At 41.6% G+C, this 14,719-nt stretch overlaps 1 protein-coding gene across 2 annotated transcripts in view; it reads left to right on the plus strand.

Moving 5' to 3' along the window:
* Nucleotides 1–3,330, plus strand: part of slc8a3 (solute carrier family 8 member 3) — a 23,331-nt gene extending 20,001 nt beyond the window's left edge. For both annotated transcript variants that reach the window (XM_053502912.1, XM_053502913.1), the window contains one exon: nucleotides 1–3,330. This exon is cut by the window's left edge and continues 278 nt beyond it. In XM_053502912.1, the coding sequence (XP_053358887.1) occupies nucleotides 1–99 (99 nt within the window). In that variant the 3' untranslated portion in view covers nucleotides 100–3,330.
* Nucleotides 3,331–14,719: the final 11,389 nt, after the last annotated feature.

The following is a 14,719-nucleotide window of genomic DNA, read 5'->3' on the forward strand; positions in this document are numbered from 1 at the left end:
CGCCATCGCTTAATCACCTCGCTGTTTTTCTTCATGCTGTGGTTCCTTTACATCCTGCTGACCAGCCTCGAGGCCTACTGCCACATCCAGGGCTTCTAGAGACACACCAGGAAGACAGGAAGTCGGGGAGAGAGAGAGAGAGAGAGAGAGGGACAGGAGGATGAGTAGAGCAGAACATGTCCTTTATGTCCCTGACAGGAAGAAACACAGGAGTCTGTACATGCAGTTTGGTCTTCTGAAAGGAGAGAGTAAGACAAGAAACGGAGGGAAAAAAGAGAGAGAGAGAGAGAGCTTGTTTGACAAAATCGCAGTGTTTTTTTTATCTATCTCCATCTCTCTCTCTGTCTCGTTTCTTTCTCTCCCACCCAAAGATTAAACACCAGAGTCTTAAATTTGAGTCTAAGAGGGAAATATATATGTATATATATATATTTATAGAGAGAGAGAGAGAAGAGGACACTAAAGAGAGGAATGGACAGACTAGTTGCACTCGTCCTCTCTCCCTCTCTTTCTCTCGTTAGCGTTAGTTTTATCGTTAACGTGAGTCTGAACTTCTCCAGAGTCTCTATTTTTTCTCGCTGCTTGCAGAGGAACTGGACTCTTTTTCTAAAGAAATATTTTGGGGGGAAAAAACAGAGTTATTGAGTTATGAATAACACAGAGAGAGCGAGCGTCGTATTTTCACTTTTACGGATCAGAGTTCATGTCTCGGACGTGATCACTGTCACTGCGTGGAGCTCGCCCTCTCCTTTCTTTATTTGTGTTTGCTAACTTTGCTAAAACTTAAAAGCTTACAGCACGCACACATACACACACACACACACACACACGCACATAAACAACTGATCACACTGGAGGGGGGGGGGTCGTGCAACTGACTCACATCACTTCCTGAATGGAGTTACATTCTGTATGACAAGAAATGTAATGGTGCCATGTCTGCTGTATACGATGTGCATTTTACACACACACACACACACACACTCACACACACACACACACACACACACACACAGACTGAGAAAGTGGAACACGTGTGCACTCACAGAGGGAACAGGTTCTGTGTGTCGGTGTGAATGTGACTCTGTCCTGGTGTGTGAAAGTCACAGAGCGTTAGTATGCAGTCAGACATTAAACGTTCTGGAGAAGTGTGTGAGTGTTGTGGGAAGAGAAAATTAGTCAGTCACACACACACACACACACACACACACACACACACACACAGAGTGTTGTTTTGTCTGTGATGAGTGCTCCAGTCCTGCAGGTGGCGCTGTTGTGGTTTATCACAGGTGTGAGTGTGTAGTGGGTGTGTCAGCTTCCTCACACACGTCACAGCGAGTGACGGCATCGCAGGAAGTGACACGCTGAGGTCGTAACACGCGGTTCCACGCGGTTGTGTAGCCGAGCGAAAACACCATGGTTTGAGCGCCACATGAGACTGATCGCGCCGCGCCGTGATGTTTCTGTACTGTGTGAGGAACGCGCGAATCAAAAAGTACTTTCTACACAACTCCAGGATTTAGAAGGCGATTTGTGTGTGTGTGTGTGTGTGTGTGTGTGCGTGCACGTGTGTGAGCTTCTTACACTTGTTCATGATTTTTAATATTTGTTTACATTCAAAGACATCAGTGTGTGTACATGTGTGTTTGTGCATGCACGTGTGTATGTGTGTGTGCGCGGGTGCTGTAACTCAATCTTTCAGCTTCTCCTTAATCTCTACACAGACACACACACACACTCACACACACTCACAAAAGAAAAATGGCTGCTGTATATTTTTATACAAATATTCCCTGTGTGCGTCTGATATTCTGCTCTTGATCTTTGACCTTTGACCCTGGAGTTTTTCTGCGCACTGTAAATGATTTTAATATTTAGATTCATCTATTCTGAGGGCGGACAGGGGCGGGGCAGGGATGGGGCAAATATATATCTATATGCCTATATATATATATATATATATATATATATCTACACTGAAATCTATAGTGTCTATCTCTTTATGTTTCGCCGTTAGCGCCGCGCAGTGCTCGAGCGCAACCTGAGGCGATCGCGTGTTTATCTGACTGCAGGTCTGTGTGCAGATCAACCCGTCCATATATGGACATGTGGGCGGGCCTTTACGTCCATATATGGAAGCAGATTTGTATAAGTGCAACTATTACCACAGAACTCATTAGCCAGCTAGCTAACCTGACAGGATTTATATATTAAATGCACAGACCTTCATTGCCAAGGCTAATTACACCTCTTTTTTAAACACCTCTTTAGGTCATACAATTATTATTGGTGATGCTAGCCAGGCAGCTAGCCACCTGACTGGGTTTCTAGACATTATTGAAGAATCTTTACAGTAGTAGCAGCTGGCTAAAAGACACGAGCTAACCAGACAGGATTTTTGAGAAAGTAATTTTGAGAAATATTTCTAATCTTTACAGCTAATGATTACTCTCTAGCTAATGCTAACACCCTCAAGGTATTTATACATCATCCAAACAAGTGAGTGAACTGCTTCCTTAATAACACAAGATATGATCTGCACACAGATCCTCTTTACACTCTGTGTGTGTGTGTGTGTGTGTGTGTGTTAAAGAAACATTTTAATTATAATTCACTCTGATTAAAAAAGTTATCACAGGTCCGAAGTTCTGATCACATTAGCATGCTAACATCCTGAGGGGAGGGTTTGTGTATTTTTAACCCTGCATAAACAGTGGTGTGTACGCGAGGCTGCTTGGCCTGCCAGCTAGCAGTGATGTGGGACTCGGCGGCGCTACGCTGCAGCGCTCAGACCCGTTAAGAACACAGAGGAATAGAATTGTTTTGTCGAAGGATCTGAAATCATAGAAAAATATACTTTTATTAGCATTAGCATCCTTTATTGGACTGTTAACACCAGTGTGTGATATTTACCCTTTATTTATTTATTTGTTGATTTACTGTGTGACATCTTTTAGATAATTTTCATTCAACTGAGACAGAAATCAAACCAAACACCATCCAATCAGTCCACAGCTGAGGATTCTGTGAAATATCAGTTAGCTTAGCACTAACACTCACATGCACACATTGGGCCATACACTGAGTATCATATCATTGTGCAACCGTGGGAAATCAAGTGTTCATTCAGTGTGCGCGCGCGCACACACACACACACACACACACACACATAGTGGTGTAACATGATGTTTTGGATGATTCTGTTGGTTTAATTTTCACACTTAGTGATTTACTTTTTATTTTCAGCGAATTGTGCATGATGTGTAATTTAATTTTGTTTACATTAATTTATTATCAGTTCATTTATTTACTTTCAATTCTTTTTGTCAGCAGAAAAATAAAGCAACTTATTTAAAACAAACCCGTGCTGCTTCTTGTTATTCCAGGCAGTGTGTAGAGAAATTAAATGTTGTGGAGTTTTTGCTAATGCTAACGTCAGTAACACTAAGGTGAAAAAATGTCAACCATGTTTCTGACAGCCAAGCGTATCTGTACCGCTAATGTTACCTAGCCAGTGATGTTACAGCTGAAACCTGCTGTTACAGCTTTCGCCCGTCAGCTGGTTCACCTAGTTCAGGGGTCGGTAACCCGCGGCTCTGGAGCCACATGTGGCTCTCTCATTTGTCTGCTGCGGTTCTCTGTGGCTTTAGAAAATCAATAATGAGTATTCAATTAAAATGTATTAATTTTGTTAGTTTTTTAATGTAATACCCAATTTGAAGATTATGGTGATCTTATTACATTTAAATAAAATGTGTATTTTCTTGTCACTTAAAATATGTGTCACAACCACCCTTGTGCGACACCCACTGGCACACGACTTATTGAGCTTTTCCAGCCCTGTTTTTATTCAGGTTGACGGATGACTGAACGCTCCAGTACACACAATAAACAGATGACGAGATGAAGATGTAAATAGTGATTATGCTGCATGTTCTCTAGTGGAGTTTGGTGTTCCACAGGGTTTGCTTTTAGGGCCACTGCTTTGACGAGATGTAGATGTAGGGCCTGTCCACATGGAGACGCGTTTCGCTGTATACCTATAAATTTTTTATCGTATTGGCATTTCGTCCACACGGATCCGGTGTTTTAGGAGACTGAAACCGCTATTTTTTGAAACCGGGTCCCAAAGTGGATAAATCTGAAAACGACACCCTTGCGTCTTCGTGTGTACGGCCAATCCGTATATTTTGTGAAACGATGATGTGTCACACGTAACAGCAACAACAATAATGGCGGACTACATGATTGTGTTCGTGTTGCTACAAAGCCTACTAGCTTTATTAAAGCAAAATCTAGTGCTTCTATGCAACTGTTATGAGCAACAAGCGATAATGGACAAAACCATATGCCGCATGCTCTTAGATTCACTAATTTTGGAAAAGACCAGGTAGAACAAGCAGTTGGTGGGACAACTTTGTCAATGGCGTTGTTGTGGACGATGAATGGAGGGAGAATTTTCGCATGTCCAAAGCATCTCTCATCGCCCTGAGCGAGGAACTCAGTCCGTATATTGAAGGGCAAACAACAAACATGAGGGCACCAATTACTACACTTAAAAGGGTCGCGTTAACTCTGTATTATTTGAGCGACGAGGGACGGCTAAGGAAGACTGCTAACGCCTTTAGCGTGTCGCGACAGGCTGTGTCTGTTGTTGTCAGGCAAACGTGTAAAGCGATTGCTGTCCACCTGGGTCCAAAGTACATCACGTTGCCTTTTACGGAGTCCGAGGTCGAGGATCTGGTTTTGCGTTTCCATAGTGCTCATGGCATGCCACAGTGTTTGGGAGCAGTCGACGGCACACACATACTGTAGAAATCAAGCAGCCGTCTACCAACTCGATGGACTACATCAACAGGAAAGGCAAACAATCTCTCAATGTACAGGCGGTTTGTGATTATAAGTACAGATTTATGGATGTTGTGATAACGTGGCCTGGGAGTGTACACAATGCATGGGTTTTTGCTAATTCAAAGCTCAACCTGTACTTTGAGACTGGCCAGATCCCTCCTCTGAAAAAAAAGATTGTGGACAACGAAGAGAACATACCAATTTATCTTCTTGGTGACCCAGCCTACCCTCTGCTGCATTACTTGATGAAGGAATATGCAAACGGTGGCTCCACACCTCAGGAACAGTACTTTGGGTTAAGTTTGTGTAGGGCACGGATGGTCATTGAGTGTGCTTTTGGTCGTCTCAAAGCCAGATTTGCTGCACTAAAAAGGTAGATGGACATCGACTTGCAGGACCTGCCCTTTGTCATTTACGCTCGCTTTGTTCTCCACAATTTTTGTAAAAACTGAAAGGAGACTGTGGCTGAACACACTGTGTTGGGAACAATGCAAGGTGATAAAGACTTACAGCCTCCTACACAATGCAACAACTACCTCACAGACTCTAATGAAGGAGAGGGAAAGAGAGTGAGGACAGTACTCACAAAGTACCTTGACCCTTAAATGCTGGCCATAAATTTATTTTTCCTATTTTGATCAGTTTTTTAAAATGTAATTACACTATTTACATTTGAAAAATGTACTAATGATTATTTTTGAAAGTGTTGTGTTGAATATGCCTAGTGAAAATAAATGACTGCAAAAATTCCAGAACTTTTTTAATTGGAAAATAAATATTTAGGTCACTGAACTGTTTAAAAAAAAAAAAAAAAAAAAACAGGTAATATTGCACAGGTATAAAGTGCAACAGTGCACAAAACACAATAACTTTATACAACTACAGGTAGAATAAACTCACAAAACAGGTCAAACTGTATAAAATGCAACCGTGCACAGAACTGACATGCAGTGAAAACAATATACATTCAAGAATTATATAGTGCAACAGGGCAGTCACTCTGTGTCATCTTGCAGCAGTGCACATCTGTATGAAAATGATGTTTGCTGCTGTGGTGTGACATGTGGTGTAGGTGTGTAGCATTCAGGGCGGTACTGTCGAGGTTGGTTTGCTGGTCTATCAGGCCGAGGTGTGTGCAGGAAGGCTGGTGTAGTAGGGTGTGGTGTTGTGTTCATGAATGATGGTGGGTGCCCTTGGAATTGACCACTGCTGCTGTGGGTGGGTGTAAATTGACGTTGGAATAGTTCCTTCATGAAAGAAAAACCCTCCTGAATGGTGCTGGTAATGTTAGCAATGTTTTCGGAGTTGCGTCTAGAAGAGTCCTCCATCAACTCCAATATCCTCCTCTTTATTTTAAGGTCCTCCTCTGCCATATCGGTGGGGACCTCCATCTTCAGCCTGTGTCCTCTATGGCTGTTCAACTTTGCCTTAAATATAGCAGAAAAATGTGCATTATTACTATGCAAAATAAGTTCAGAAAGCTATGTGTAGTAATGGACTAAACCAACACACCTACACAAAGAACATGCATCCATCCTAACTATACTGAAATAAAAACTAATTAATTGAATTTACTAAATGTTATGGTAAGTGGTTGCACAGAATTGATTTTACGTACATATAAACAAATGCATTAATTAAACTACAATTAGCTCACCTCAAAGTTGATTGTGTCATCATATACTACATACAATACTGTATCATATGTAAATGAACTGCATTTATACAGCGCTTTCAACAGACCCATGGCCAACAAAGCGCTTTACATAGTGCCTCACACATACGTGCTCGCTAAGCTTGAAATCCTAAACCCGGAGCCAATTTTACCTGGAGCAAATCCCGGCGCTGCTTTGCAACCACAGATGGTGGTATATTACAGTAGTTGATCAATTGGAATGGTTATTACCGTCGCGCTCACCGCCGCGTAAAAACGTCAGCGGCCAAAATAAATCAGTTGCATTTCAAAGTCATTCGTAAAATGGCCGCCAGGTGGCGCAAAGTGACATTTTCGCTCGTTGCCATAAATACAATAGTGACTGTTATACAGCGTATCTCTGTATCGGTTTATTGTTATTTAAGTTCTGGATTATTTCAGGTACTTTAAACACATTGTTGGGTTGCTCATGTTGGCTCTTATGAGATGTAGTTTACAAGTGAACACCTGGTTGGGTTATTTTGACCCAACAACTGGTTTATTCATTATTCTTTCCTTTCTCCAAATATCAGCCTGCAGAATGTTTGAAATATTACTGTTTATTGTGTTACAGGTGTAGTTTTAAGAGTTGTTTAGGCAGGAATGCGTGTGTATACAGCTTAAAACCTCCATCAGTTATTAAAGATAGCGGCTATTTAGAAAACATGCCCAGTGATTTCTGAGCTTCAGGAAATCTCCCGGCGCTCTGCGCATAACACCGGGCCAACTCATGTCGGAAAGAATTTATAAACGGTTTCTAAACCTGGGCTATTGTTTTTTTTACTTATAATATTTGTTGATTTAATTTAAATGAGGTTTGGGCTCAGGACTTCGACTCGGCATCGTGATTCTCCTCTTTAATTTACTCCATAGTTTTAATCAGCGCTCAGCCGCATGCATGAAGTTTTTAAGAGCGCACCGGCAGAAGTAGACTAATGAATATGAACACGTCGGGAAAACAGCAAGCAGACTGTCTCTGACCATTAAAAAAAACGTTTGCGTTCATTTTCTGACGCGCTCAAGTTCACCAAAAACAATACAGAACAGCGCAGCTTACAACACTAACAAAATCACAACGTTTTCGTTATTGTGAGTGCGCTTAAATAAAAGTTGAGTCTTATAAAGGCATGTAGTCTTATATAGTTTTATTATATAGTTTTTGCACATTAATCTGACAGCAGTTTTTTCAGCCTGTCACGGCGTGCGCCCAAATCAATATCGCTCCTCGCTCACTAGTTAGGCGGCCTCCCCTTCAGACATGCGAAGCAGCGGGACCGCAGAATTACACATGACTGGTGAGCTATCGTTGCTATCGTTGCCCGGGCTTGCACCCCGCGCTATAAAATACTCGGGGTTTGTTGGGCTACAGTGGATTTTACTACGCGCTGTGTATGCAGCGCGCGTGCAACAACGCGGAAGTGCGGCATGCAAGCAGGGCAAATGGAACGCGCCCGGGGACTTCAAAGGAGCGAGAGGTGGGAGGGGGCCATCCGCGGAGAGCAGAGTCAGCGCGAGCAGACGGATGGCCATTGCACTCACACCGCGTAGTAAAATCCACTGTAACCCAACAAACCCCAATCATCACCAGCCGTGCCTTATTCCGTCATGTCATGTGGGCATTATAAGCTTTGTATTGAAAACTTCTAACTAAAAAGTGGCAGCTGGCACGCCTAAAAATAGACGCAGGTTATTTTTTTAATAGTCTAAATAAAAACCCTCCGATTTAATTTCCTATAGTCTAACCAGCGCTCAACCGCACGCATAGTTTTCCCGAGCGCGAGGAATTTTTTTGTGCTAAATAATGTTTATGCAGTATAAGAATTCCTATTAATCCTGGGTTGTTCTTTTAGTGTCACTATAGTGCTTTACAATGCCAGACAACATTCAAATACAAATGATTTACCCTCCCCAGGTGTGAATCGGCTGTTCTCACCTATACATTCAGAGAAACTGTAATGCACTTCTCCCCACTTTAAAAACCTCTTGAATCTGAGGCTCTTCTGAAGACTTTCAGTGATTTCAATTTGTGTAATTTTAATCTCCTGGATTCTAGATTCTAAAGTTGACATTGTTACCTTTTTTAATCATTGGAATGGAAGAACTTGTTATTTTCCTTATGATAGCATAAATTGCATTGTTTTTAATCAGTCTATACACAATAATATTCTTTGGTATTTATTTATTTATTTTTTTTTTTAAACGGGTATGGGGGCTATCTTGGTTCATTAATCTCCGTGCCTGGTTTAGGTTTAGTATTCAGTGCGCATCTGTTATATTACAACTATCATAACACTCAAATACCTTTTATTGGGGGTTAAGTGACTGATGTGCCTAACATTTTTCAGCTGAGCCTTTGTTTCACTGAAAACGACCGCGACACCCCTCTCTCTCTCTCACACACACACACACACACACACACACAGAGCCGACCAAATCATTAGCACCTCCCTCCCCCAGCACCTGAACTGAGTTGTTTGAGTAACATGGGTCGAACCCGTTACAAATCATAACAGTCTACTGCATTTCATTCTTATAATAACGCAAAAACACAAGCGGGGCGGAATGACCGACATCAGCTGACGCAGTAGAACGTCCTAACACTGTTTTAATTTTATGGTCATTTATTTCAGTTAATAAATCTACTATAAATTTAAAAAACACAAGAAATAAGATGACAAATCCATACACGCTTTTTTTCTAATTACAAGTGATAGAATCAAAAGGCTCACTGTGTTAACATTTATTGTGCTTAAATTTGATCCTAATAAGATTTGATTTAATTTGAATTTTAGAACAGTGGCAGCTGGAACACCTAAAACAGATGCAGGATTATTTTTTATAATCTAAATAAAAATGCTTTTTTAAACGTAGGCTATTGTTATTTACATGCAATATTTGTTAATTAAATTTAAATGGGGTTTGGTCTCCGGAATGTTGAGCATCAGGATCCTCTTCTTTACTTTCCTACGTGGAATCAGCGCTTAATCGCACGCATTAAGTTTTGTAAATTCGTTTAATGGTTAATAGTAAATAATGACCCCCGTTGCGCTGTACCACCGCTCGGAAAACCTTATGAAATACAAGTTTAGGACAATTATCATGATCTGCCACGGCGTGCGCGTGTGATGGGTGTACGCCCAAATCTACTTTAACTACTCCCTCACTCCGTAGGCTCCCTGAATAGGCGGCAAAGGGGACGGAGCCGCCTATTTGTGCCGGCTGGCGATAATTAACGTTAATATGATCTCGGGCTTGCTCCGCATTATAAAAGCAAGGCGCGGAGGTTTGTCTGAGGTCTGGGAAGTACGTGATGTAATGGAGAATATAAAAAAAGCATGTCAGTGGGGAGATGTGATGCGCCCGAGGGACTTTAAACAAGGACACTAGAATTCCGCCCTTTGATCTCCGCGCTGAGGACAGCGCGAGAAAGAGCTGCGCGAGCTCCCGCGGCATCTTCACTCCCGCACCGTGCCCGCCCTCGCAGCCCCGCTGCCGAAGAGGAAAAGTGTGGTTAGGTGTTTGCGTCAGCGAGAACTCGCGCCGGCCATCGACAGCGGGAGAAGCGCCGTCACGAGGGAGCGTGCAGGAGCGCTGCCTCCGCGTGCTCAGTTCTGCCACTCGCACCAACACTTATCGTCAGCTGTGTGCCCGCATGCCAGTGTGGCACAGCCCCCGGAACTGCACATGCACAACCTTTATCCCATTCTTTCCTTTCTCCCTCCTTCAACACTTTCCTTTCTCATTTTGCCTAAATAAATTACCCTTTTCCCGTAAGACCTCGCCTCGTGTCCGTGCTTTATGGTGCCGCCCGTGCAACATGGGTCGAACCCGTTTACAGATCATAACAGTCTACTGCATTTCATTCTTATAATAACGCAAAAACACAAGCGGGGCTGAATGACCGACATCAGCTGACGCAGTAGAACGTCCTGAAAATGTTATAATTTTATGGTCATTTATTTTAGTTAATAAATCTACTATAAATTTAAAGAACACAAGATATAAGATGACACAAAACCCTACACGCGTCTTTTCTAATTACACGTGATAAAATTTAAAGGCTCACTGTGTTAACATTTATTTTGTTTAAATTTGATCCTAATAAGATTTTATTTCATTTAAATTCTACATTTGTATCGTCATTTTAGTTCTGTGATTATAAATTTGTTTAACTACAATGTTTTACTTGATTTTATCCGCTACTACGTGCTGTTCTAAAACTCTGTGTCTCATTAATCCAGCAGAGAATGAACTAAGGCATGAGGCGTCAGCCTGTAGTTATATAGCGCCACTCAATGGTAAAAGCCAGCAAACGCACAAAGCCAAACGGTACCGCCGAGCGCGGCGACGGTAGGACCTACATTCCGATTGATTAACCACTGTAGATCCTGTACCGACACATTTTCTTAAACAGATAGTACCAGCAATAACAGAACCCCTGTTGAAAATAATTAATTCTTCACTCAGCATTGGTTCTGTTCCAAAATCTTTTAAATTAGCAGTTATCAAACCAATAATTAAGAAACCTGACCTCGACCCCTGTCAGCTGTCCAGTTACAGGCCAATATCAAACCTCCCCTTTATCTCTAAGATTCTGGAAAAGATAGTAGCGGAGCAGCTATGCTCATATCTACATAGAAATGGCATACATGAACTGTATCAGTCAGGATTTAGGCCTCATCACAGCACAGAGACAGCGCTCGTTAAAGTAGTAAATGACCTCCTATTGGCCTCTGATCAGGGTTGTGTAACTATGCTTGTATTACTCGACCTCAGTGCAGCTTTTGACACCATTGATCATAGTATTCTTCTTCACAGATTCGAAAATGTAGTAGGAATTAAGGGTACAGCCCTCTCCTGGCTCAGATCCTATCTGACCCATCGTTATCAGTATGTAGACTTAAATGGTGATTATTCTGCATGTTCTCTAGTGGAGTTTGGCGTTCCGCAGGGTTCAGTTTTAGGTCCACTGCTTTTTTCCCTTTACATGCTTCCTCTGGGCAACATAATCTGTAAGCATGGTATTAGTTTTCATTGTTATGCTGACGATACACAGTTATATGTCTCAGCAAAACCTGATGAGAAAAAACAGCTTACTATAATTGAGCAATGTGTGCAGGACATAAGAAATTGGATGCTAATTAACTGCGTAATCCGGATAAGACAGAAGTTTTAGTCATAGGACCGCATACAGCTAGGAGTAAAATTTTAGATCACACTGTAACTTTAGATGGCCTTTCTGTTCCATCAAGTGCAACAGTGAAAGACCTTGGTGTGATTATTGATTCCAGCCATTTATTTGAAGCTCATGAAGATAATATTACCAGGATAGCATTCTTTTACCTCAGAAATATTGCCAGGATAAGAAATTTATTGTCGCTAAACGATGCAGAAAAACTAGTTCATGCTTTTATCACCTCTAGGTTGGACTATTGTAATGCCTTACTGTCTGGTTGTTCAGCTAGTTGCATAAACAAGCTTCAGCTACTCCAGAATGCAGCAGCGAGAGTCCTCACTAGAACCAGAAGATATGAGCACATCACCCCTATCTTATCTTCACTCCATTGGCTCCCTTTAAAATTTTGCATTAATTTTAAAATACTACTCTTGACATATAAAGCATTAAATGGTCTCGCGCCGCAGTACCTGAGCGAACTGCTAGTGTCTTACGATCCGCCACGCCTACTTCGATCAAAGGATGCAGGCTGCTTGTCAGTACCGCGTATTATGAAAAATACAGCTGGAGGCGGAGCTTTTTCTTACAAAGCCCCCAAATTATGGAATAGTCTTCCAAATAGTGTTCGGGACTCAGACACAGTCTCAGTGTTTAAGTCCAGGCTAGAAACCTATTTATTTAGCCAAGCATTTTTATAAATAGATTAGCCATAGGTAAAGGAGAAGATCTGGGGGACTCATGGACGTAGAGTATTATGGTGAACTGGTATGTTTAGATGCTGTCTTCCTCACTCTCATTGATCACTCAGGTTTGCTGATGGTGAGGTGATTGTTTGCTTTACATGTCAGGAAGCCCTCATGTCTGTGTTTCCTTCTGGCTCCTTCTGAAGATCTCGTCACATGGATGCCCCGTGTGTCTCTCTGGGATGCGTCTGGTGTCTGGGAACGATTCTCTCTACCTAGAAGATGGTTCTGGCCTTGACTGGTGTTGGCAACTGTTTCTCTGGGGACTTGACAGTTCGATAGTTCAGGACTGGAACTTCCTACAAGTCTACCTGGGTCTTCAATAACTACCTGGACTCCATATTAACATGAACTAACATCAGCTATTATAGCTGAACTGCCTCCCACCCTACACACTGTATAAATGCAGATCATTTACTGCTTTCTGTTATCACCCAGATGAGGATGGGTTCCCTGTTGAGTCTGGTTCCTCTCAAGGTTTCTTCCTATTACCACCTCAGGGAGTTTTTCCTTGCCACTGTCGCCCTCGGCTTGCTCACCAGGGACAAACTGACCATTTTGATTCATACAAATTCACATTCCATACAAACTTAAATAATTCTTCTGATTGTGTAAAGCTGCTTTGCGGCAATGAAAATTGCTAAAAGCGCTATACAAATAAAATTGAATTGAACAGATTTATGGATGCAGTGAGAGAGGACATGAAGTTTGTTGGTGTGAGAGAAGAGGATGGAAAGGATAGGGTTAGATGGAGGCAGATGATTCGCTGTGGCGACCCCTGAAACGGAACAGCTGAAAGACAAAGAAGAAGACTTTTTACTTCTATTTAAGTAATATTATTCTTAAAGTACAGATACTCTTAATTGAGTACATTTTTTTGCCTACTCTACCCACCTCTGGTCATAATTTTGTCTCCCATTTGTATTTGTAGTTTTATCAGCTGCGGCAAAACTTCCTCATTAGACTGAATCAGAACCTCGGCCGAGTTAATGCGTTCTTCCGCTTCTTTCACCCTTTTGCAGACTATGTTAATGTCTTCTCCTATACCGTTTTTTTAATGTTTGAAGTCCTTCCTGAATTCTCTTATTAAATTTAAAATTAGACTTTAAGTTGGCTTCCTGCTCGGGCTCTCCATCCGTATCTAAGCGTGTATTCTTTTTCATATTGCTAACAGCTCTTAAATTGTCTTTCTTTCTTTTGTTGTGTTCTGTACATTGTGTATGAGTTTTCTAGCATTTCTGTAAGAGATATGTCTACACTTGAGTTTTATTTCTATTAATAATAGAAAGTTATATCGGGCACTTTTGTAACTTGTCATCTGGACCATATTTACCTATGCTGCCATAGCCTAGCCCGCTAGACCATAAGGCCCCCACACAGAGTTTTATGCTAGCTAAGCTAATATCTGTGTTCTTATAAAGTCATATAGAACTGCGCCTCCAGAAAGCCACTTCTACTGTCTTAACAGTCACCAGGAGGCGACCTCTGGCTCTAAAAAACAGTGTTGTTGTTTTTTTTAACATGCAAAACATGCAGTTGCTTAAATGACCAATAGAAGCTCCAGAACTGAGTCAATTCTCATAGAACCCCATGTCAAAATGTCGACCTTTACAACAGACATAGATATGTTTACAACCTGGTATAAAAATAAAATATGTATAAAATTGTAAATAATCCGTTTAAATTATATTAAACCATAAAACTACCGATTTGAATAAGTGCTGCAGTGCAGGTGTCAAACCGTTAGCTGTTTGCTATTTGTCAATGAAGATAACCAGCTAACTGGAATCACTGTAGTTTAACTCACCAAGAAAAGCGTAGGAGTCCACGCGGGACGGCATGTGGGTACTGGGTTTCAAGTGCAAAATAACATTAGCCATCTTAGCATTTAAGCTAGCTAGCCTGTGGTAACTGAGGTAAGTAGATGTGTCTGTTTTGGCCATTAATAGATTAACTGTGGTTTGGGCGGAGTCATCTGCTGCCAAGATGACGACGACCAGAGCGCAAAACCTGTTTGGTGGGCGTCACTGAGGGTGTGTCCAGATCTTTTTATACACTCTGTGGTTCTTGTCAGCTGCTTTCTTAGCTAGCATGTGAGCTAATCACAGACAGCCTTAACCCTAAAATCAGTAACGCACACTGGAAGAACACAAATACAGACTTTATTACACTCAGTATGACACTGTGCCTTGAGGTTTTGTTGTATTTCATTTTATGATTGGTGAAGAAAACAGGGCTTTTCGCATATCAGTCTCT

The sequence above is a fragment of the Clarias gariepinus genome, chromosome 8, assembly GCF_024256425.1.
Source record: "Clarias gariepinus isolate MV-2021 ecotype Netherlands chromosome 8, CGAR_prim_01v2, whole genome shotgun sequence".
NCBI classification, from domain to species: Eukaryota; Metazoa; Chordata; class Actinopteri; order Siluriformes; family Clariidae; genus Clarias; species Clarias gariepinus.